Source organism: Saccopteryx leptura, chromosome 2 (genome assembly GCF_036850995.1).
Source record: "Saccopteryx leptura isolate mSacLep1 chromosome 2, mSacLep1_pri_phased_curated, whole genome shotgun sequence".
Taxonomy (NCBI): domain Eukaryota; kingdom Metazoa; phylum Chordata; class Mammalia; order Chiroptera; family Emballonuridae; genus Saccopteryx; species Saccopteryx leptura.
In genome coordinates, this window is record NC_089504.1 from 140,292,889 (window position 1) to 140,317,980 (window position 25,092).

At 39.3% G+C, this 25,092-nt stretch overlaps 1 protein-coding gene across 1 annotated transcript in view; it reads right to left on the reverse strand.

Annotated features, from left to right (window-relative positions):
• The window catches only part of CPNE8 (copine 8), a 212,978-nt gene extending 192,764 nt beyond the window's left edge, over positions 1 to 20,214 (reverse strand). The window contains exon 1 of the mRNA XM_066368944.1: positions 19,669 to 20,214. Within this exon, the coding sequence (XP_066225041.1) occupies positions 19,669 to 19,805 (137 nt within the window). The 5' untranslated portion in view covers positions 19,806 to 20,214. The remainder of the gene's footprint in view (positions 1 to 19,668) is intronic.
• Positions 20,215 to 25,092: the final 4,878 nt, after the last annotated feature.

The following is a 25,092-nucleotide window of genomic DNA, read 5'->3' on the forward strand; positions in this document are numbered from 1 at the left end:
ATTTTTTGAGAAAACACCATACTGTTTTCCAAAATCCAGATTTTCTATCTCTAAACTTGTGATCTGCTCCCTAATACATTATACCATTACACTAGTTACATTACAACACTTGAGATCATGTGTCATTATTTTCCTCAATCCCATCTTTTTCAGCTCATTTGCTAACAGCAAGGTGGGCCATGAGGTTGCTCATATCTTAAACAGTTAACCAGATTAGCAGTCTGTCAGGATTTATCACTTCTCCCAGACTCAATGCATGATATTTCTAGGTGACAATCACTTGTCCAAAAACCTAGCTCTGGGCCCTGGCTGGTTGGCTCAGCGGTAGAGCGTCGGCCTAGCGTGCGGAGGACCCGGGTTCGATTCCCGGCCAGGGCACACAGGAGAAGCGCCCATTTGCTTCTCCACCCCTCCGCCGCGCTTTCCTCTCTGTCTCTCTCTTCCCCTCCCGCAGCCAAGGCTCCATTGGAGCAAAGATGGCCCGGGCGCTGGGGATGGCTCTGTGGCCTCTGCCTCAGGCGCTAGAGTGGCTCTGGTCGCAACATGGCGACGCCCAGGATGGGCAGAGCATCGCCCCCTGGTGGGCAGAGCGTTGCCCCTTGTGGGCGTGCCGGGTGGATCCCGGTCGGGCGCATGCGGGAGTCTGTCTGAATGTCTCTCCCCGTTTCCAGCTTGAGAAAAATGAAGAAAAAAAAACAAAAAACCTAGCTCTGATGACTGTAATAGGTCTTCCCCCAAAGTAAAGAGCTGAAGGCTAACACTACTCTGACCAACATCAGCTCAGATGTTGCTGCCTTCCAAACACCAAAATATGTTGGTCATATGAATAAACTTTCTGTTTCTCTATTAGTTGTTGAGCAGTATACTGCTTCTATATCAGGAAAAAGTCATGCATATACAGGGTCAGTATTTAATAAGAAAATCTTTATCTATACAACGTTGTCCTGAGTCAGATCCTTTTAAGATTCATCAATCACTACATAGGCTATGCCACTGAGAAAATAATGTGCCTATAAAGGTAAGGCGAGGGTCGGCAGGGTTTTGTTTTGACCTCAATATTTTAAGTAATATCTTCTGTAGTTTCTTTGGATCACTAACCACTGAACAATTCAAATGTCTTTAAGAGCAATGAGCTTTGCTGACTCAAAAACGGAACTTAAACAGAAGGAATTAATCTGGAAAGAAAATTTGTTTGTATGCATAAATGACCAAACAGCTGAAATAGACTGAAAACAACTTTCTAATATGCATCTGTTATCCTTGTCACACATGATTAGATCAGGAATTTGTTCCTGACTCAAAATACTCAACTAGTAGTAACTATGAGCCAACTATACATATTATTCTATCAATCCTAAAAAATAACAGAGAGAAATAAGCACACATAGTTGTTCAGCCATGTCCCCTTCGTTCTGCCTTTATACAACTTTATCAAGTACATTGATATTACACTTTTACCTATATTTATGCCTTCTGGTCATGTCATGTTCAACTTTCTGAGATGCTCAACTTTCCTTTTTTTCTACTATATATATAATAAATACCTATAGTTAAGCACTTTCTATATGTAAAACATTGAAATAGATACAAAGCAGAAACAAAGGTGAATAAGACAGTTACTGTCCTATGGGAACTTATAATTTAATAATTGTCTCATACTCTTTTTTTTTTTTTTTTTTAAAGATTTTATTTATTGATTTTTAGAGAGAAAAGACAGAGAGAGAGAAAGTGGGGGAGGAGCAGGAAGCATCAACTCATAGTTGTTTCTGGTATGTGCCTTGACCAGGCAAGCCCGGGGTTTTGAACCAGAGACCTCAGCATTCCAGGTCGGGGCTCTATCCACCACGCCACCACAGGTCAGGCTGTCTCATACTCTTAAATGTTTATTCAACAAGTACTAAGCTACTAAGGGATACTAAGAGACACTAAGTGACAGAAAAAAGACTTAGTGTTGAAGATTGTGATATGAACACATGGGCTCTAGCCCTAGACTAGTTATATTGCATTATGGGGACAGATTTGCAAACAAATATGTGGAGCAAAATATATATAATAAATTCATTACAAATTACAGAAAAAGAGAATCAATTCTATCCGAAGAATCAGGCAAACTCTTCACAGTGGGAGTCATTCTTGAACTATCAGTAGGGTCTATAAGGTAAGATAACAGAATGAAGCAAAATTATCCCCACAAGAACCAAGGTGTAAGCATCATGATTATCTCAGGAAATGCAAGTGGTCTGAAATGGCTTAGTGTTTAGGAGACAGCTTTGAGAAGACAGTAGAGAGAGAGAAGGTGGTGAGACATGGATATTTTGAGATGAGGCTTGTAAAAAACGAGGTCAAGATTTGGGAGATCCTCATAGACTTCTTAGAGGCAATTAAAGGGTTTTTTAACAAGAGATTACATGTATGATGGTATTTGCCCTTTTATAACAGGCCTCTGTTAGACCAATGCATAGCATTCACGGCAGGGAGAAGAAGGTAGCCCGGAGCAAGATGTGAGGTGTGAGGGTCAATAAACTTGTACCATGGTCTCTGTTGGAGTCAGACAGGCCTGGACTCAAGTCAGAAGCAGAGTGGTCAACCATGTTAAAGAGATCATGTAGAAGTAGAAGAGGAAGAAGATCAGTGCTTGAGACTCAACTGGCAGAAAGCCTTCGTGGGTATTGAGGGCATGAAGAAAATGGTGAGGAGGGCTTACTTATTTCCTGGTAAGGAAGCAAACTGGGATTTCAGGAGTGCCTACACATCATTTGAAAAAATCTCTGAAGCAATTCTGATGATGGCTACCCTCATCCAGAATAGTTGGCTCAGACCATGCCCCTAAAATGAAAGTGATACAACCACATAATAATTTCATTTTTTTTAAATCACAGCATATTCTATGTGTACTGGAAATGTCCATCAAACATCATTAGCAGCAGCATGTGATAAACTAATTCATCCATCCACTGTCCTCATTGAAACAAAGTAGCTGTATAATTTTGGTTTTTTTCTAATTTCCTAGTTAAAACCACTATTGAGGTCAGTTGTCTCTAGAAAGATCTGACGTAATTAGGCAGGACAACATTTTGGGTTAAATATAACCAACGAGCACTTCAATACTTCAGCTGTGTTACAAGCACTTAAGAAATTATTTAGGCAATCCAACAAATTTTTATAACCAGACAAATGTAAGAAATGATGTGAGTTATGGATAGTGACTTGACTAAAAAAAACATGCTCATTATTTTACTTGTGCACATGAAAATAAGTTCTGGGTTGTTTTTTGTTTGTTTTTCCTTTCCCTACAGAAAGCTTCTTCCATCTTTCCATTCATAACACTTTTTTTTTAGTTGAATTCAGGCTCTTCTCAAATTTTGTTTTACCACTTTGTGGCATGAAGTTAAAACTGGTGAAACAAATCCAGAGGGAAAGCCCGTTAGTGGACAAATACCTACTGCATCTGAGTCCAGGCCACCAAAGAGCTCTCTTCCCTTGGTTATTCCCAAGTGAAAGCATCATATCCTGTTGTACTTTATCAGTTCAGTTCACCAAGTAATTTATTAGAAACATTTTTTCTCCAAGACAAAAATCTTCATTTGGTTAAAGATATATTCACTTATATTCCCTATTTACATATGTTATTTAGGATATCCTACATACAAATTCTATTACTTCTCTCTCTCCCTTTGCTTATTATTCATCTGAGATTACATAAGCAAAGTGTCTGTCAGTAATAAGAAAGTCCTAAGTGTCTACTTCTAAAATTGCCTTCGCTCTGCTTGGATATAAAGCTATCGGTAATTTGAAATTACTTGTTTCTCATTTGTTCATATAAAACCTTATATAAACTAATTTAGTAAATCTTAGTTTGTAAACTAAGATAAAAAAAATTGTTTTCTTAAATTGCATTGGACAGGTAATTTTAATGCTCTGTGTATATAAACTAATATTTTTAAGGTTATAAACATACACAAGTTCATGGGTGTTGAGAGTCATCCTTCCCATCTATCCATCATTCAGCAAACATTTATCGAAAATCTGCTATGTGCAGAGCACACAGGTAAGTTTTGTGAAAATCAGTCATAAACTATGCATTATTAGAGTTGGTAGGGAAGACAGACATGTAAAACCCTAAATAATTATAAACAGAATAAAAGAAAAGACAAGAATTATGATGAAAGAACTCAAAAAAAAAAAAAACCACTTGATTTCAGTTCAAGAAAGCACCAACAATAGTGGAAAGCAAGAGTCCACACAAGACTCTGTCCAGAGTCCATGTCCACGAGGAGGTGGGGGGGCTGTCTGGGCAGGAGGAGGAAAGACCCTGACATCATTTTACTGAACCCCATGATACGGGGAAAGACTGAAAATTCCTGCAAAAGAAAACTCACACAATTCTACCTTTGTTTAGGATGCTAACTGTACAACAGACCAAAGAAGTGAATTTCTGGAGTCACAGGAATATTGTGATAGTCTGGGGGAAACAAACAACTTCCTGAATAAGAATGTTAACAGCAGGAATGGACTCATCAGTCCCTGTGAACAAGTTTAAGATTATAACAATTAAAAGTAACAGCATAAATGCCACATAGTATAGTTTACTTTATTTCAAAAGTCAGCATATACTCTTTCCCACAAGGCCAAATGTCCCCTAAGAATTCTTGCAGGTACCACTTCAGGAAGCCAGCAGTTAGTAACAACTAGCTACTTAACACAAGATTGAACCCATTTGCCATCTCCATAATAAAATCTAGGCCATAGACACATAAATGGTGAAAAAAAAAGTTAACATATTACAAAATCAGATTGCAAGAAAGGCAAGATCTCTAGTAATACCAAACATTTGTTTTCAGGGTGAAGAAAGCAAGCTATCCAGGTGTCCCCAAACTACGGCCCGCGGGCCGCAATGCGGCCCCCTGAGACCATTTATCCAGCCCCTACTGCATTTCTGGAAGGGGCACCTCTTTCATTGGTGGTCAGTGAGAGGACCACTGTATTTGGCAGCCCTCCAATGGTCTGAGGGACAGTGAACTGGCCCCCTGTGTAAAAAGTTTGGAGACCCCTGCAGGGGGAAACTATAACAGCAGAACATCTCTGACATCCTTTTGGGAGAATATAAGTGAAATGCGGGCTTTGAAGTGGCACTAGAAATAATCAACCCTGCCTGACCTGTGGTGGTGCAGTGGATAAAGCATCAGCCTGGAACACTGAGGTCACCAGTTCAAAACCCCAGACTTCCCAGACTTGCCCAGTCACGGCACCTACAAGAAGCAACTACTATTAGTTGATGCTTCCCACTCCCCCTCACCCTCTTTCTTTCTCTTTCTCTCTCTTTCTCTCCCCCCCTCTCTAAAATCAATAAATAACATCTTTTTAAAAAAAAGAAATAACCTACCTTAATATCCTTTAAAACAGTGGTCCCCAACCCCCAGGCCACGGACCGGTACCAGTCCGTGGGCCATTTGGTACCGGTCCGCAGAGAAAGAATAAATAACTTACATTATTTTTGTTTTATTTATATTTAAGTCTGAAAGACGTTTTATTTTTAAAAAATGACTATATTCCCTGTTACATCCGTCTAAGACTCACTCATGACGCTTGTCTTGGTCACGTGATACATTTATCCATCCCACCCTAAAGGCTGGTCTGTGAAAATATTTTCTGACATTACACCGGTCCGTGGCCCAAAAAAGGTTGGGGACCCCTGCTTTAAAATACTTAGACAATAGAATTAGGGCCTAAGTTTGCAAATGTGTATTGACAATCACAAATTTTCCTTAAATCAGAACATTTTTATAATTTATTTCATGATTCTGTTTCTAAGCTCCAAGTAACATCCCAGGTCCCCTAAGACCAGAGATTCAAACTTTCATAGGCACTAGCGCCCAGAGAAGTGGAGGGACTGTAAAGGGTCCCAGAGCCAGTATCAGAAACAGAACGAAACCTCAGGGTTTCCACTGTGCTTTACTGACATGTTCCATAAGGAAGCAAGAAGTCAAATAAATGTCATTAAAATGACAAAATGACTTAAGTGAAGCAAGGAACCTGGAGCCATTTACTTTATATTATGAGACAAATCTTGAGTTGAAAAATCAATCATCTTTTAGCTAGTATATTTCAAACTTCTCTCTAAAAATAGTTTTTAAATTTAGTAATTTAAATTACCAATTCAGAAAAACATTCACTAACAACTTAACATATGTCTCCCTCCCCCCATGCCTCCAAAGAGGCTTTGGATGAAATCACTGGCATAAAAATCAATTGCAATCAAATTTCTAATACTGTCGCTTCCACAATTAATTTGAACATTGAAATATCAAGATAGAAAACTATGTTTAAAATAGGTCATTTAAATGGGATGAGCAAATAAAGTCATTGTCCAGTATAGTTCTCAGATGGCCCTTAGTCTCACTCACTTGCTTTTGCTCCACTAGCTCTCTCGTAGTCTTTGCTTTAGAGCTGAGAAACATAAAAACTTATTGAAGACACCAAAGAAGAATGATTGAGCTTTTAATTACAGAGAAAACCACAAATAATGTGATACCCTTTACAGGAGTGCACTTAGCTAATAAAAAAAAAAGGTTTGCAAGAATGCTCACAGAGTTATACACGCTGAGACGATGCGATAATAAGGATCTGTTGGCAGTAAGAAAGTTCTCAAAATGTTTTTTAAACCATTGTTATGCTAAGTCAGGCTGAGAAATGTGTTAGTTTAAACCAGTTGTGGTAATTATAATCATATCTGGTTTTTTATACTCTCTGGTATTTGCAATTGTTTTTAATAAAATTAATATGACATTTGTTACATATATAGAGAGAGAGAGAGCAGCTAATTAGCAAAGTACAAAACACTTTTACAAATTCAGGGCACAATTCACATAGAGTGTTGTAGTGACATTTTCAGTAAGTGATTATTTCAATATCTAAGTGGCATTCTGAGGAACACAATTGTCATATGAACATATTTGAACATATTTGAAAAGAACCCCTGGAATTTATTAAAAAACTAGTATGCTAAATGGTGACTTCCTCATTATTAAGAAGGCCTTGGATTGAAATGATAAGGCTTGGAGTCAACTCTCAACTCTAACAAATATGAAGTCAAAGAGTAAATTCAATTAATTTTAATCTATTTTTCATAGATTTTGCCCAGTCCCTTACCTTTCTCCAGCATTTAGCTTTTATCTTACCATGCCTGCTGATTTCTAGATATAGTCTTCTCATTACTTAATTTTCCACAGTTTCATTAGGTAACTCAGCAGCAGAAAAAAAAGATAAGAATCAATACTTGGAAATTAAACATCAAATAGATAACATTTATACCATTCATCTGATTTGTTCTATTCACAGCTCTCACTAATTGGGGACAGAAAAAAAAAACACAAAAGCATTTTGTAGTCCCCTTAGTGACAGTATTAATATTGTCTATAACTGTGTCTCCCAGTTTTGGAATTTCTCTTTAGTCACCAATATGTGGACAAGGATAGGAATGAGCCCTACCTTTCCAGCCTAAAAGAAAGAACTTAAGAAGTGTGCCATGATATGGCTAGTTGTTAGAAGCATGCATCTTAGAGCTAAACATACTGTGTATGGATTAGGACAAACTTTTTTTTTTTTTAATTTTTTTTAAGATTTATTCATTATAGAAAGGGAAGAGAGAGAGAGAGAGAGAAAAGGGGGAGGAGCAAGAAGCATCAACTCCCATATGTGCCTTGACCAGGCAAGCCCAGGGTTTTGAACTGGCAACCTCAGTGTTTCCAGGTTGACGCTTTATCCACTGCGCCACCACAGGTCCACATATCTTATTTTAAAGTAAAAAAACAAAACGGGAACAAATACAATATTTAAAATAAAGAACAAGTAAATTTAAATTAACAAACTGACCAGTATTTCAATGGGAACTATGCTCCTCTCACTGACCACCAATGAAAGAGGTGCCCCTTCCGAAGTGCAGCGGGGCGGATAAATGGCCTCAGGGGGCTGCATGCAGCCCATGGGCCATAGTTTGGGGACCCCTGGATTAGGAACTCAACCTTGCCAGCTCCTAGATGTGACACTTAGGCCAAACTATTTAAAGTCTCTCTGAATTTCAATCTTTTCACCTGTGAAATAGGATATAATATCACCGGTTTTACAGAATTGTTGGAAGGATGAGTGAATTGAAATATAAGTGCTTTACATACAGTATCACACGGATTTAGACTTTAATATTAATCTAAATAAAATATACAGCAAATGTCGAAAGCTTTCTTGTTTTTTGGCTTCATTAGTACAGTTTTTATATTTGAATGGCTTTACCATCTGATAAACAGAAATATTTCCCAGGGATTATCAACGTTATTTTGCTTCTTTCACAAAAATAACAGTTTCACGAAGATAACAGGTAATTCCCTTAAGATGTCTGAAATATTATACTTTATAGAATAAACTTGATGAAATATCTCACAATTTGCAAAAGAATGCCTGGTTACTAACGTCCCTGGCTGATGAGGCATTAACACTGATGGTTATCATAAGGTTGAAAATACTAAGATGCTATGTGTCAGGGAGCAAACATTGACAGTTGCAGCAAGGCATCTTTTAAACACATCTTATTTTATTGTCAGCAATAAATCCTTGCTCTCCTTTGGCCTGTGTTGTCATCTACTTTGATACCTGTTTTATCACATGTCCAACAGGAAAGAGCAGGCTAAATGTCAGCCCATAGCTTTTATTGATCACATGTAAGAATGTTCTAGAATGTGATTTCTTTCCAAAACTTTGTTGTTAAACACTACCTCCTATCTGTCAAATCCCATGAAGTCCACATGTCAGAGTGTTGGTGTGAGGGAGCCGTAGGAGGGTATCGGAGAAACTGCATATGCATTTCCACATCTACAGTCTCTGGCCAGTTTCATTCTACACCCATTCTGCAGTTTAGGTAGTATTCAGCTTTGTAGTCGGCACCTTGCAAACCCATGATTCTGTGACTCCCCAAGCTGACTGTAAACCTGTCCAAAGAACAGGTACTCTCTCTTCTGTGTTGCTATGTGTCATACAGTAATATACCCAAAAGAAAATGAGGTAAAGCTAACAGTTACTAAGTGCTTGTACTGTGAAAGGCATGGTGCTGGGTACTTTATATTACGTATTTACAGTTTATTTCATTCACTTCAATAGTCTTATAAATTTGGTTTTTTAAATATTTCCATATTACTGATGAGGAAATGAGATTCCAAAAGTTGATATAAGTTACTCAAAATAACATTCCAAAAGGAGATAAAAATGGGGTTTAAAGACATCTGTCTGACTCCTAATTCCATTTTCTTGCTGTTACGCTCTGCTGCCCCAAATTCTCATTAATCTTACATGCAAGTTTCTCATGGGAATAAAAGTATTTAGAAATACAGCCAGTAGTTGAGACTTGACTCTACTTAAAGAGAAATAGGGGGAAATAACCAAAACAAGATATTAAAATTCCCCTCAAAAGATAGCTTATTACTTTAGCTCTAGAAAACGATCCCGGGGTGTGGCAGATCATAGGAATTGTCAAGGGTTGGTGAATAACAATCCTCATCTGTAGCATTATTTTAAATATACCACTCACAAACATTAGGGGATATTTCAAAATGAATATGAAGCTATAAAATATCCCCTAAATTTTGTGAGCAGTGTATTAACATTTTTGAAATAAATTTTGGAAAATAAGAGATTAGTTAAATAAATATAGTTTACTCATATGATAGACCAGGGGTAGTCAACCTTTTTATACCTACTGCCCACTTTTGTATCTCTGTTAGTAGTAAAATTTTCTAACTGCCCACTGGTTCCACAGTAATGGTGATTTATAAAGTAGGGAAGTAACTTTACTTTATAAAATTTATAAAGCAGTTACAGCAAATTAAAGCATATAATAATAGCTACCAAGTACTTTATGTCAGATTTTCACTAATTTTGGCAGAATAAATCTTTATAAAACAACGTACTATAGTTAAATCTATCTTTTTATTTATACTTTGGTTGCTCCGCTACCACCCACCATGAAAGCTGGAATGCCCACTAGTGGGCGGTAGGGACCAGGTTGACTACCACTGTGATAGAGTATTACAAAGTCATGGAAGGTTATTTTCAAAAGGTTAATGACAGCAACATCTATGTGATATGCTTTTAACAGAAAAAAATAGAGAATATAAATTGTATGGAATACAGTACGATTTCATTATATATGTTTATGAGCATATAAACACATGAGAGAAAGAGGGAATATATGTGATATTATAAATGAGAGAGAAATGAACCAAATGATCATTGTATGATGGAATAGTGGATGGTTTTTATTTTGTGTTTATATCCATTTCTAATTTCTGAGTACTTACTTAATGTGACAAGTAGTATTTTAACTCCTATAGATGTATTAACTTATCATATTTATATTTAACCTTCAAAACAAATATAAGATGTAGAGGCTACTACTATTCCCACTTTATAGATGAGGAAATTGAGGAACAGAGAGTAACTTTTCAAGGTTTCACAGTAAGTAATAGTAGGGCTGATCTAGTTTTACACCTATGCTTTTTAAGGCTAAACAAAAGTGGTTCTAAAAAGCAAGTGTTACTATTATAAAACAGGCTAACAATGAAATAAAACCCCTTGAAGAGAAAGTGGGTTTTTTTTTAACTTTTTTCTATTAAGTTTTATTAATTTTAAGTTATTGTGTTAACATGGATTCAAGTGTCCCACTCAATATAACACCCTCACCCCCCACCCTCCTGTCCCCCATGATACCCCTTTTGCCCCCCTCCCCCTAACTCCCTCCCCTTTTTCCCTCTGGGATTTGCTGTCCTTTTATCTGTATCTCCGTGTTATGTATATAATTTCACTAATCCCTTCACCTTCTCTGATCCCATCCTCTCATCCTCCTTCCCTCTGACAGCTATCCCTCTGCTCCCTGTGACCCTGCCTCTGCCTCTATTCTGTTCCTCAGTTCACTTTATTCCTTAGATTCCACATATAAGTGAGATCATATGATATTTGTCTTTCTCTGCCTGGCTTATTTCACTTAGCATAATTATCTCCAGGTCCACCCATTCTGTCGCAAAAGGTAAGATTTCCTTCTTTTTCACAGCCACGTAGTATTCCACTGTGTATACGTACCACTGCTTTTTAATCCACTCGTCCACTGATAGACACTTGAGCTATTTCCAGATCTTGGCTATTGTAAACAATGCTGCAATAAACATGGGGGTGCATATCTTCTTTTGAATCAGTGATTTGGTATTCTTATTCTTAGGATATATTCCTAAAAGTGGAATAGCTGGGTGTTGGGCGGATAAAATGTATTATGCTCACTTTGTTAAAGATGGTGCTGCCCACGTGGAAGCCGTCGCCCAGGTGATATTAATGTGTGTTGGGGTGGGCTGTGGGCAGGCAGGATCCTTGTAGCCTAGGGATTGGTTTTAGGACTAAGCCTTTCCCACCCTTTTTGATGTGGGGTGGTACAATCCCATCATGCCTCAGATAAGTGACTTTGTATTAGAGACTTCCCTATTTTATATATTGGATTAAAGGTTTTGATTTCTACACTATAAAATGAGGGCAGAACAGGAGCTTGCTCTCTTGGTTCCTGAGATTAACATTAGAGAGGAGAGCAGATAGGAGAGAGCAGTGAAAGGCCACGTGGAGGAGGCCAGGAGCAGCCAAGATGGCGAGTGTTGAGTAAGAAGCCAGTTTGTGCAGAGTTTGTGCAGGGAGAAGGAAGGAGATGGGGAACAGAGGTGAATAAGTCTGGTGAGCTAGAAACCTTTGATTCTAGGAAACTCGGATAAGTCAGTAGCTTTGTGAGCACTGAATGTGAGTGGGTTTTGGAGCCCAGTGTGTGTTTTTTACTTGCCCGCCGGGTGCGAGCTAGGATTAAAGATGATGGCCCACCAGTTTTTGGCTCCGTTGTTTCTTTACCGACTGTCTGAATCCAATGCGAACCTGCATGGGCCGGGCTGCTGTGATGGTGACCGTGGCTATTGGCTTCACACTGGGTAAAAAGGCAGTTCCATTTTTAATTTTTTGAGGAAACCCCATACAGTTCTCCACAGAGGCTGCACCAGTCTGCATTCCCACCAGCAGTGCAGGGGGTTCCCTTTTCTCCACACTCTGGCCAGCACTTACTGTGCCTTGTTTTGTTCATGAGTGCCAAACTGACAGGTGTGAGGTGGTATCTCATTGCGGTTCAATTTGCATTTCTGAGAGGAACTGTTTTTGAATTTCCTCCCTGCCTTGAGTAAATTCAAACAAGAAATGCAGGTTCTTGCTTATTATGCTACAAATAACGTACCTAAAACAGCACAGCCTCAAAACACTATACAGTAGGGTCTAGCTTTGTGAATTGCTTCTAGACTACTACTCTCCACATCAAAGGACTTTCTTTTAGAACACCCCAGGCCCTAAATGCTAACAAATGCAGGATAGACCAAAACACTACTGGAAGGATATGAGTAAGACTTGTCTCTCACACTGAACTTTCAAAATCACTGTTCAGTCCTGGCTGGATAGCATGGGAGATTAGCGCATCATCCCGACGTGCAGGGGATGCAGGTTCAGTCCCCAGTCTGTCAGGGGCACATACAGGAGCAGATCAATGTTGCTTTCTTTCTTGCTCTAAAATCAATCAATAATTTTTTTTAAATCACTGTCCAGAAATAGCCTTAGAACAAATTTTCCTAAACTCTGAAGCTAATATATATATATTATATATATAATATATAAATATATTATATATATTATATATATAATATATATATATATATCTGAAGCTAATATAGATATATAACCCCCCAAAAAAGCACAGTGGGGTGACTGCATTTTTAAACCACAAGAACTCAGGAGCTGCAGAGACCTGAAAACGAGATGTTAAGGACGTGCCACAGCTTCCTGTTCACCGGTCATATGCTTCATTAACAGGCTAACAGGAATTCTAATTGTCCTAGCTTACAATAACATTATTCATCAGCTAACCACATCATTCAAACACACAAACTTCAAACTTTTTGACAAAAGAAGGGTAAAGTGTGTCTAAGAGCTAAACCCACGTGGCTCGGAGTGGAGCCCCCCAACTGCATCTGTACACTTGGATGGATTCTCTTCTACCAGAGCTCACTAGAACAGCATAGCCATCAGCTTCAGACTGGGCCTATTCCCACAGGCTAGTCAGATTCTCCTTTGGAATCTGCACTTGCTTTCTCAGATGGTGAGTTCATCAGGAAGTGTAACTGAAACTGTGACACACAAACTTGCAAGGTGTATGTCACCAGCGGACGAAGAAACAGAGAAACAAACAAAAGCCTTTGAAGTAAGAGAATAAAGATGTGGAAGGACCACAGGTAAAAGAGAATAAACCAGTGAAAAGCATACAAATTTCAATCATCTTTCTGTTTCATTCATACCATCCTTGCAGGCTGTCACAACCTTACACAGACCATAAAAAAATCACACAACCCCACTTAGGCCAATAGAAAAGTAATACCAGACACCATGCTGAATTTAACACTCCTGTTTCTAACAGTGATGGTTTAACAACAGCAATATTCTTCCTTTGTATGACGCTTTTTCTTTTACAAAAGGGCCTATAAACAATGATGTAAAAGTAAGTCTATGTTGTACAGGCTCTCCAATAAAACACTAAATGTGTGTGTGTGTGTGTGTGTGTGTGTTTACCTAATTTATTATAAATTTTACTGATATAATGTGTAGCTGAGCACACAATTTACACATAATAGTAATACATATATATAATATTTGTAATTGTAAATTCTGTAGGGCTAAGTGATTCCCACAGAATGTCTTAAGTGCAGATAATAACAAAATAATAATCAAGCCCTGATATGCAGTGTTTGCCAATTTCCTTAGTAAAAATATTTCCACCATGGCCGATTTCAAGCTACCAATGTGATGTCATTGAACATGGGTTGAGAAGAGATGAGCAACTGCATATTTTCACCACACAGATTAAAAAGATAAGCATAGATGATAGTAAAGAATACAGGCAATAGTAACATTAGTGATAACTTTTTAGTATGTCTTAACTTTCTTTTTTATTTATTTATTTATTTATTCATTCATTCATTCATTTTAGAGAGGGGGGGAGAGAGATAGAGAGAGAGAGAGAAGGGGGAGGAGCTGGAAGCATCAACTCCCATATGTACCTTGACCAGGCAAGCCAGGGTTTTGAACCAGCAACCTCAGTGTTTCCAGGTTGACGCTTTATCCACTGCGCCACCACAGGTCAGGCTTAACTTTCTTTTTATACGTAATTTATTGCGCTGGCTGGTGGCTCATGGATAGAGCGTTGGCCCCAGTGTGTGGATGTCTCAGGTTCAATTCCCAATGAGGGCACACAGGAGAAGTGATCATCGGCTTCTCCACCCCTCTCCCTCCCCTTTCTCTCTCTCTCTGTCTCTTCCCTTCCTGTAGCCATGGCTCGATTGATTCCAGCAGCACCAGCCCTGGGCACTGAGGATGGCTCCATGGGGCCTCCACCTCAGGTGATAAAAATAGCTCTGTTGCAAGCATGGCCCCAGATGGAGAGAGCATCAGCGCCAGACAGGGATTGCTGGGTGGATCCTGATTGGGGCACATTTGGGAGTCTGTCGCTCTATCTCCACTCTTCTCACTTGGAAAAGAAGAAAAAAATGTAGTTTATTTAATTTTAGGTTTACATATTTAATTTTTAATAACCACTTTATGTAACTGACATACAAATTCCTGTCTCAATCCCATTTAAACCAGCTCTAGCTGGTTATTGAAAAGTGTCACCTGAATACCTTAGTAGGGCAGGTATTGCTAATCCAGATCAAGTCATTTGCTCATTAAACTAGTTGATTAAAAAGTTTAATGTGACTAACCAGTATGTGGTAAACCTATGTACTGATTCAATAAATCTGGTGTGGGAGCCTAGGAGTCTGTATTTTAACAGGCAAAGTGCCTTCCCGGTGCCAGATGATTCATTCAAAAAATTACAGCACCCAGCATTTACTGACTACATATTCCGTACCAAGCTCAGACTATAGTATCATAGACGAAAAAAAGGTTCTAAAATAAAACTGACAAGTCAAGTAATACAAAGTAAATTCACAGGGTGACCAATCAATAAATTCCTAAAGAGGAAGGTCATGGTAAGTAGTCATTCAGGCATAATATAACTTCTCTATTAAAAGGTTTACCTTTTCCTGAAACAAGCCCTGTCTATTGTTCCTATGCATCTAGGTCAACACACCTTTAAAATGCCCTTTTCAGACCTCTGGGAAGTACAATCACCCTTACCAGAGCACATAATCTTAATTCTCCCGTATTCCAACCCCCGCCTTGCTTTCCCTCACTTCCCTGGTAGTCTTCCTTATGTCCCCACCTTGATTCCAAATGCATAAAAGCAACTGCGCACTGTCGTTCTGAGAGACATTTTTCTCATTTGTTGAGATCTTGCTATGAGGCGTATCTTCTACATTGGGTTCAAATAAATTCTTTCACAGATTTGGATGTTCTTACCTCAACAACATGGACACAAGAGACAAAACTTGTCCTTGAGAATACAAAGATTAAGACTTGCAGAGCAACTGGAGAAGTAGAGTAAGTCTGCCACCCCAAAATATGCCTCTTTGGGGATATTATGTTAGGCTGGTTTATTTTGAAGAAACAGCAGACTTGGGAGAAACTCTAAAAATTAGACCAGCCAGAAGAACTTTGAAGTGCAGAGGAAATTTTTTTCCCCAACACTATGCTTCTGCTACATACCAATTGCTTTGGGGAAACAGCAAAATCCAGCTTGCAAGAGGAGTCATAACAGAAAGGGGTGTTTGACCTGATCCTTGAAAAAGCCCAAGCTAATCAAGATAAGAAAGGGAAGAGAGAACAAAAAGGATTCAATCCATTAAGACAACAGCACAAGCTTTGGGACTGTTCCTTTTCTTTGTGTTTTAGCACATATTTATCTGGGACATGTTTTAGCACATATTTCTTAGACCATGTTCAGTCACAGAGTACCTGTGAGGAGTGCTGGGAGAGCAGGCAAAAGAGTTATGGCCAGGTCAAGGACTTTTTAGAATGCTTAGCATAAAATAAGTGCTCAATAAATTCCCACTTTGTATTCTTCCTTACACATTCGTGTCTAAAATTTATCACTATTCTAGGATTATTTGCAAATGACAGCGAACCTAAGTATACAAACACAGAATTCTCTCACTGCTTTTATAATCACTAATTTCTCAATCAGAGAAAATTACAAAAATCACCAAAAGCATGAGTTAGAAACAGTGCAACAAACTAAGGTCCCAGGGAAAACAGGTGATTACTGTATATTATTTTTCACATTGGTTTTATCTCATTATAATTGATCTGTTTTCAGAATAAAATAGGAATATTATAGGTGTTATTTTCTGTTTCTCAGGTTGTATCATTTCAGCTGCAGATGTTTTAATTAGGTAATTCAATTAACTTTAAATCTATTAATTAACATAATAAAGAAAAACTAATCCAAGGACTAAATAATGGGTAGAAGCAATGTCAAAGAGTAGGAGCTTATTTCTACCTAAATCCTGCAAAACAAGTATACTTGTCATCCCAACACACCAATTTTGTAGCCACTACAAAACCTCTATGTACAATACAATGCCTTCTCTAAAGCAAACCATGTCCATCTGTCTTGTCTCCCCTTGAGCCCCATATCCACTTTGTAATATATTCCAATCACTCTGTTCCACAATCATCTGTTCCTTCCCTATCCTACCCTGTCCTACAGTTTCATGTTATGTCATATTTATCTCCCAACCACATTTTACATTTTTCAGAGAATTTCTCTTGCATTTCACATGAAGCCTGGTATAAGCCTGGTAAAAGACACTCAAACACTTGGTCAGTGAATAGATTAAATGATTTCCAGGAATCATATTGAGCATCAAGCTTCAATTGTTGATTTTCTCACCTCCCCCCCAAATGAAGATAAAAACGTTATAATGCTTTTAAAAACCTTAGACTGAGAACAGTGAAAAGATGTTATCAAAAGGGATTTTATGGCTGAGTTGCTTGTTAAGTGTCAGCAAATCATCAGAGAGCTCTAACTTTTCCTGTTTTCCCTGGGACTTCAGTTTGTTGCACTGTTTCTAACACATGCTTTTGGTGATTTTTGTAATTTTCTCTGATTGAGAAATTAGCGATTATAAAAGCAGTGAGAGAATTCTGGGTTTGTAGACTTCTAGGTTAGCTGTCATTTGCAAATAATCCTAGAATAGTGATAAATTTTAGACACAAATGTGTAAGAAAGAATACAAAGTGGGAATTTATTGAGCACTTGTTTTATGCTAATAAAAAGGCAAGGGAATTTTTCACTCAGTTTGCCATTGTAAGGCTAAGAGGCCTACAGTTCTGTCTGGTTGTTAAGTGAAATCCCCACAAGCATCCTAGGATATATGCTCTTGATGTACATCAAAGAACAAAGAGAAAGAAGGAATTGTATCTCAAGGCTGCTTCTATCCTTGTCTTCTTTAACCAATTTCCTAAATTCAAAAGAGAAGGACTATTTACAGAATATCATAACTGGATCATATAATACATTTATTCAATAAATACTATTGCCAGTATCATAACAACATTTGTTAACACTTTCTTTGTGTCATACATTGTGTGAGCACTTTTTAGACATCATCTTATTAAACTCTGACAACACTATATGAGATAAATACCACAATTATCCTCATTTTAGGAAGCTTAGATTAGGTAAGACATTGCTCCAAGGTAACAAGTCACAAAGCCAGAATCTGTAACCAGGTGTCATGCCAAAGCCCACAGAACACCATCTATAATTACAAGATTCAATTCTTAACAATATAAGTACAGTAGGTAGTCTCTTTCAGAACTTTTCCTTTTTTTTTTTTTTTTTTTTTTTTTTTTGGTCTATTTGAAAACTTAAAAACAAGACACCAAATCAGAGGCGTGAAAAAAGGCCGGAACAAGGGTGTTTCCAGGGTTCGAGGAAGCAAGCTAAAAGAAACTGCCTGAAAGCCAGTATACTTCAGGATTCCAGCATACTCACAGCAAACAAGCATCCAGGAAATAAGGATAGTAACAATAACCCAAAGTGATGAAATGTGGACCCTACTGGCAGAAAGACCAGCTAAGGTAAAATTTCTCTAAAGGTATAATTGCGCTAAAGAGCTTATAGGAATTTCAGATGTAATTTACAACATATTTATATCCATTCCATGTACAGGCCACACTGCATTCAGACTTTGTAAGATGTTTGACAGAGGATAAGAACTCTAGAAAATGCTGTTAACATAGAACTTCTGACCATGCATTATCAGTATATATTAGTAACCTCCCTCTAGCATGCAAAGCCAACCTCAAGAGTAAAAAACAAAAAAGGTCTAGAAAATTAATGTCTAAAAAGAGTTTTTCCGTACAGCTTCAGCTCCACCTGTTCACCTGACAGAAATCTGTGGAAGCACTTAAAACTGTGACCACACAGTCAGACAAGAGCTCAATGTTCAGCTATCATTATCAGCATTACTGTTTCCACAGTTTGAGATCAGCAGTAAGAGAATCAAGCAATCATGGGATAACGTTTCAGGGATTGCTAATTAACACCTCCACCTGAGTTGTTGGTGCTTGAATTCAAACCCCCCCTCCCCCAAAAAATCATTCCTTTGGTTTTCAACCTTGTTTTGTGAAAATGCAAAATCAAATACCACTAGGTTGACAGCATTTTAAGCTCCAGGGCTTATTTACATGTAAGATTCCCCATGCTTATTAGATTTTTTTTAAGGTAAGTTTTAGCGAGGAAAGGAAAAGGAGGATTTGAGGGCATGAAAACAATGTTGGGGCCCAAGCGGACAAATGAGAAGAGAGTTTTCCAATGAGAGAGATCAAAGTATGCCAACAAGAGAGTGAATTATATATTCGCAAATTCTCCTTTTCCTGCAGTCATTATCAATTTAGTTTTAGCCCGCCCATCTTCTCAAAATCTGCGAAATAGCAAATTGGGCTGTTTGATTTACAGGGAAAGTGACCTAAAGAACGTAAGGCAGAGGAGTTTGAAATTTACAGTCCTTGGGCGAAGCTGTCGGTTGTTAACATCACCCAAATGTGTCTACTTGCTGGCAGAAAATCGTGACTTCCCAGATTTTAGGTAAGGCGCAGATTCGTCTGCAGGGAGGGAGCCGAAATCTCTACCTATCAGGCGGGAGGCACGAAGCCGGGAAGGTGGGGGAGGAGAACAAGCCGGGTGGCTCCAGGAAGTGGGTGGGAAGGAAGCTGCCGCGGTCGGAGCCCGGCAGTGAGTCCCGGGCCACTGCGCGCAGTGGTCCCAAAAGCTTTTGGGAACGCTGTCCCCTTCGATTTCCGTCATCGCCCAGCTACACAGCTCGGGTTTGGGACGTAAAGTGGGCGGCGGCAGGGGTTCTAACCGCTGAGTCACAGCTCAGCCAACTTTTACACCATTTCCCAGAAAGAAAACAAAAAGTGGCAGTCCCGTAACCCACCGCTCGCTTCTGGTTCCGCTACCCGCTCTTTGGTGACTACAGACACACAACTGGGGTGTCGGCCACTCGGCGCGCAACTTCTCATCCGCTCCAAGCCTCGGAGTATCCCGAGCGCTCGGCACGCGCTACCAGCCACGCAAAGGGAGGGCAGGAGGGGGGAGGAGGAAGGCTGCGTCCTCACCTGCAGGACACGGACACCTCCACCCGCGTGGCCGGGATGGCCGCGCTCAGCTGGGTCAAGTCCCCGATGCCCGCCGTGCTGGTGTAGCGGCTGTCCATCTTGGGTGGAAGCGCCGTGGACTTGTCCAGCGCCCACATCCAGAGCTCGGGCAGACGGAGGGCTCCGAACCCGGCTTCAGACAGACTGGAATAGGGGTGGAGGGTGGCGGCGGAGGGAGGAGGCGGAGGCAGCTCGCGGGAAGGAGGCGGGAGTGAGAAGGCGGACCTGTGCTCAGGGCCCCGAGGGAACCGCGAGTTAGTCCCGCCTGAGGCTGAAGCTGCCGGGGAAGTGGCGCCCCGGGCTGTCGGCTTCCCTGCCCCCTCCTTGCAGGCAGCTCTCCCAGCAGGGGACACTCCGTAATCCTTTTTCTGGCTCTGAAAGGCTCCGCGAAGCCACGGGACAGCCTGGCAGGAAAGGCGGCACCAGACCCAGACCGTCTAGGAGAACAAGCCCTGGCCCGCTTTGAGTGCGGGCTGCGTTTTGTCTCCGCCTCTGCACTCCCACACCCGCCTCCTGGGCCGTGACTCCCTCCTGTCAATCAGGTGTGAAGCGGGATGTCACACAGCTTCGCCTGGGTTGGAAGCTGGAGGTGTGGGCGTCTCTGCTGGTTCCTAACTCCTCTATCCTAAGTCCACCCGTCCCCACCCCGCGCTGGTCCTCACCGCACCCTGGAAGCCCAGGGGGGTCCCTCCCGCCATGCCCTCGGGCAGATGAGCCGGGTCCCTGCTCTAGAAGTGCCTGCCCTCCGCCACTTGAGGGTTGGGAACGAAGGGACATGAGGACGATCTCCAACCTTCTGTGAGCGGTGGTCAAGTGGCAGGTCAATATTTGGGACCATGCGGGAGCAGATTGGACTCTAAGGGGGGGGGGGCTATTTGGGATTTAGAGGAGTCATCTGTTTTCCCTGTTCCCTCAGTTCTTCGGAACGTGGGGTCTAATGGTGACAATTCTTCTACAATCAGGGTTCTTCTGCGCCCCCTCATTTCCAAATGCATTTAAGTTCTGCCTTAAAAAACCGGAGGTCACAACCCTGTAACGCAGCTTTCTCACCCAGAATCCCACCCAGCAACACCTGAACGGAACTGAATGGATAGAAGCAAGGTGCCAGGCAGCGCCGCCTTTGGGCAACCGGATTCCGAGGCAGCCAGACGGGTGCCAGGAGGCAGAAGCAGGAAAGCATAAGGAGGTACCCTCCGCTCACCTCCATTTCAGCGACCTTTATTGCCAGCACCTTTGCTCCAGTCTCACCCGTGCGCCTGCGGGTCCCGGGGCGCTCGCCACCAGGGGCGACCGAGAACAGGACGCAGTGGAAGGCAGACAAGGAGAGTAGAAGGCAGGTGTCCGCTTTCATTTAGTGGTCCAAATACTGAGCTTCCAGCCGGTAAGACTAACTCAGGGAGGAACAATTTTCATGAGTGAAGACCTGACATAAGTTGTAACATTTCAACCCATTTGGAGCCACTTGCCTAGCGAACCTATAGAATGCAGGTGAGGACACAACCTTGTCGCTTCCCCCTGCCAGGTATCCTTTCATGTTTCATTCTTGGTTTCTGTTTCTGATCTCACCCAGCACTTAACACCCCTTATGTCCAGAGGTTCTCTGTTTCTCTTCCTTCCTCCCTCTTTCCCTATCACAGATTAAACTGTCATTTATTACTATTTGGAAATGCCCTAAAACTCCGTACAATTCTAAGATTTTGCCCAATATTAAGTTGGGGGAAGAGACCTTCTGCATTTTCTTGAGCTAACAAGACTTTTATTGTATAGAAGCCAACTGAAGAAATAAACGTTGAGAACTTTAAAATAGTATTCAACTCATAAGAAGTTTACTTCTTAAGTTTTTCCACTTTATTAAGCTGTAATTGATATATCAATATAATAAACTGCCCATAATTCAGTTATACCATCTAATAAATTTCAATCCATATATACTCCTGGAAAGCCATCACAATCAAAATATTAACCCATTCTATCACCCCACAAGCTTTCTCATGTCCCTTTTGTAATCAGTTTCCCCTTTACCACTAAAAATACTCTGAAGGCACTAATGATATTCTTTTTTTGTTTTTTAATTTTTTGTTTACTTACTCATTTTAGAGAGGAGATAGAGAGAGAAAGCGGGGAGGAGCAGGAAGCATCAACTCCCATATGTGGCTTGACCAGGCAAGCCCAGGGTTTTGAACCTGCAACCTCAGTGTTCCAGGTCAACACATTATCCACTGTGCCACCAGAGGTCAGGCTTCTTTTTTTTTAATGATATTCTTTAGATCACTGTAGATATATTTGCATTTCTATAAATATATTGTATATGAAATCATACAACATGTACTGTTTTTCTGGGGCTTCTTCTGAGCAAAACTCTTTCAAAATTCATCCATGTTGTTGAGTGCATCATAGTTAATTTATTTTTATTGCTGGCTACTATTTCACTGTATAGATGTGCAACAAATTGTGTTTCCATTCACTCATGGATAAACATTAAGATGTTCCCAAGTTTGGGCTATTATAAATAAAACTGCTAAGAACATTTACGTAGAAGTCTTCATGTGGACATATGCTTTCATTACTTTGGGGTAAATATCTAGGAGTGAAATAGCTGGATCATATGGAATGTGAATATTTAACTTTTTAAGAAACTACTAAATTGTTCCAAAATAGTTTTACTATTTTCCATCCCTACAGCATTATATGAGTTCCAATTGTTTCTCATTCATAGCAACACTTATGTTACTCGTTTAAATTTTAGCCAATCTAATAGTTGTGTAGGAGTGGGTTAATGACTAATGATGTTGTCATGTGGGTCTCACTGTGGATAAATGACTAATGACTAGCATATTTTCATGTGCTTATCTGCTTCTTTTATAAAGTGTCCAAAGCTTTTGTTCATTTTTACTGAGTTGTTTTATTATTCTTGAGTTTTGAGAGTTTCTTATACATTCAGTACTCATAAGTTCATCATTGTTCAAGTAAGCTTTTAATGACAAAACTTTTAAAATATTTTCACTCTTTGTTAACATAGCAGAATACATAAAGATTACAATTTTTAAAAATAATTTTTAATAATCTAATAATTATGAATCCTGACATGTATGTTTCTTTAAACTTTTATTTTAAATTATTTTTACTCAAGAATTTGGACTTCTTAAAATGTATTTAAATAACAGAAATGCCTTTAGAGTATGTTAAAAATTAAAGATGAATTTTATTTACTAAAATGTATAAGCAACCATTATTCACCAAGTCAGTGATTCAGTAAAATTTAGTTGGATGTTTACTATGTACTTGGGCACTGTGCGTGACCTGAAAGGTAAAGCTTCTCCTGGCAAGGAGATGGATGACTGGGTGGAGATTATACAGAATGAATCAGAGTTTTTATTTATGAGATTTTATTATTCCACAAGATTAGAGAAGCCTTCGGTTTGTAAATTAAATTGTCACTGTTCATTATTTTCCAGAAGCATTTATTTACAAAATAGCATGGTCAAAAAGAATCAGCTAGCCTGAAAGAACATATCCTTATAAGGACAAAGTTTATTTACCTTACCTGGCAAGTGCTGCCTCAGCTCACACAGAAATCCAAAACAAATTGCGCTGAGCAGTTCTTCAGGCTGTAGCTACATCAGTGGAAAATTTGCTCAGTTGGGCCTCACAACTATTGCAGCCCAAGACAAGTCAGAAATGCCAGCAGTGCCATATGCTCACCTTCAAAATGTCCTCAGGAAATTGAAGAAAATAGATAGCTATGCCACTACTTAAACTCTATAGATAACTATATAATCAATTTAGCCACTTACCTTGCTCTATAAAGGCACAGTTTATAAAATAAACTTATATAATAGCAAGGAATGGACTAGCTGTTTAATTATGGGAAAACTACAGCTGAGGGAAAACATTTTGATGAGTCTCCAAAACATATTCTCTGAGTACCTACCTGCCTTCTCTCTGACCTGCTAACCATTTGAAGATAGTTTACCCAAAGTGGATCAAATATGAAAATAAATCAATCATTTCAGGCATTAAAATAGGTAATATTACTAATATCTATAGCTTGAAGTTACCTTTGTGACTAAATAAAATAATTATCTTACCAATATTTAAATACCACCTTTCCAATGGTCAAGGCAGTCAGAAAAAAATATTAGATTTAAAATATTACAAATAACAGCAAGATTAAGATGTGTTGTGAATAAGTGTCCAGAAACATTAGTTCTGATATTCTAATCAAGTAAAACCTTTTCAAGAGATCTTGGATGGTTCTTTAGGTAAGCCTATTCTCAAATAACAACTTTTTTTCTGTGTTTGATAAATACAAAATTTTATACTCAAGAGACCATTTAGAATACATCAGGTTTTCAATTTCAGAAATTCATACTTAAATTTAAGCATACAGAAGAACATATTTCAAATTGTGTTTTGAGGGTCTTGGGTTGGTTTGGGTAATACTAAGTTTTCCATTACCACAGAGTCATTTGGCTCAACCACTGGCTATTCAATAAAGAGACACTATGAACCTGTGAGGATTTGGGAAGGGGTGGATCAGTAATTAAACTGAAGTTAGTTATCTTGCTATGACTGAATCTTTTTTTTTTTTAAAGATAGTATTTCAGTTATCTATTGCTATGTAATAAACCACTCCAAAACTTAACCACTCAAAACAACGATAGTTTTACTCTTTTTCATAATTCTTTGAGTCAGCAGTCAGGGTAGAGTTTGGATAGGCAGTCCTGTTCATGTAGTATCAACTGGGGTCATGCACATGGTTGCACTCAGCTAGAGGGTGGCTAGCTTGGAAATTTTAAGAAATCTTCCTTACCATGTCTGGCAGCTCAATGCTCTTCCTCCATGTGGCATCCCTGGTTTCTCTTCATTCTTTAGTTTAGCCAGAACTATACATCATTGGTGACTGGCTTTCCTAGAGCCAAAGTGGAAGCTGCTAAGTCTCAGAAAAGCTAGATCTGGAACCAGCTCAATCTCACTTCCACTGGTTTCTATTTGTCAAAGCAAGTCATAAGGCTAGCCCAAATTCAAAGCAGGCAGGAGAGGTGTCTGAGTGGACTTAAAGAGTGGAACAGCATACACATATTGTGAGAGAAGGAATTAATAGTCATCTTTGGAGACTACCCACTAAAAAGAGTCAATTCAATTAAGGCTAAAATAATTACCATATTTTTTGCTCCATAAGATGCACCTGACTATAAGATGCACCTGACCATAAGACGCACCTGACCATAGACGCACCTGAGCATAGACACACCTAGGGTTTTAAGGAGAAAAATAAGAAAAAAAAATCTTCTGAACCAAATGGTGTGTTAAAATATTTAATAAAATATACCACAATAATATTTCAACAATGTAAACTCAACAGCAGTATTAACAACCATTAGC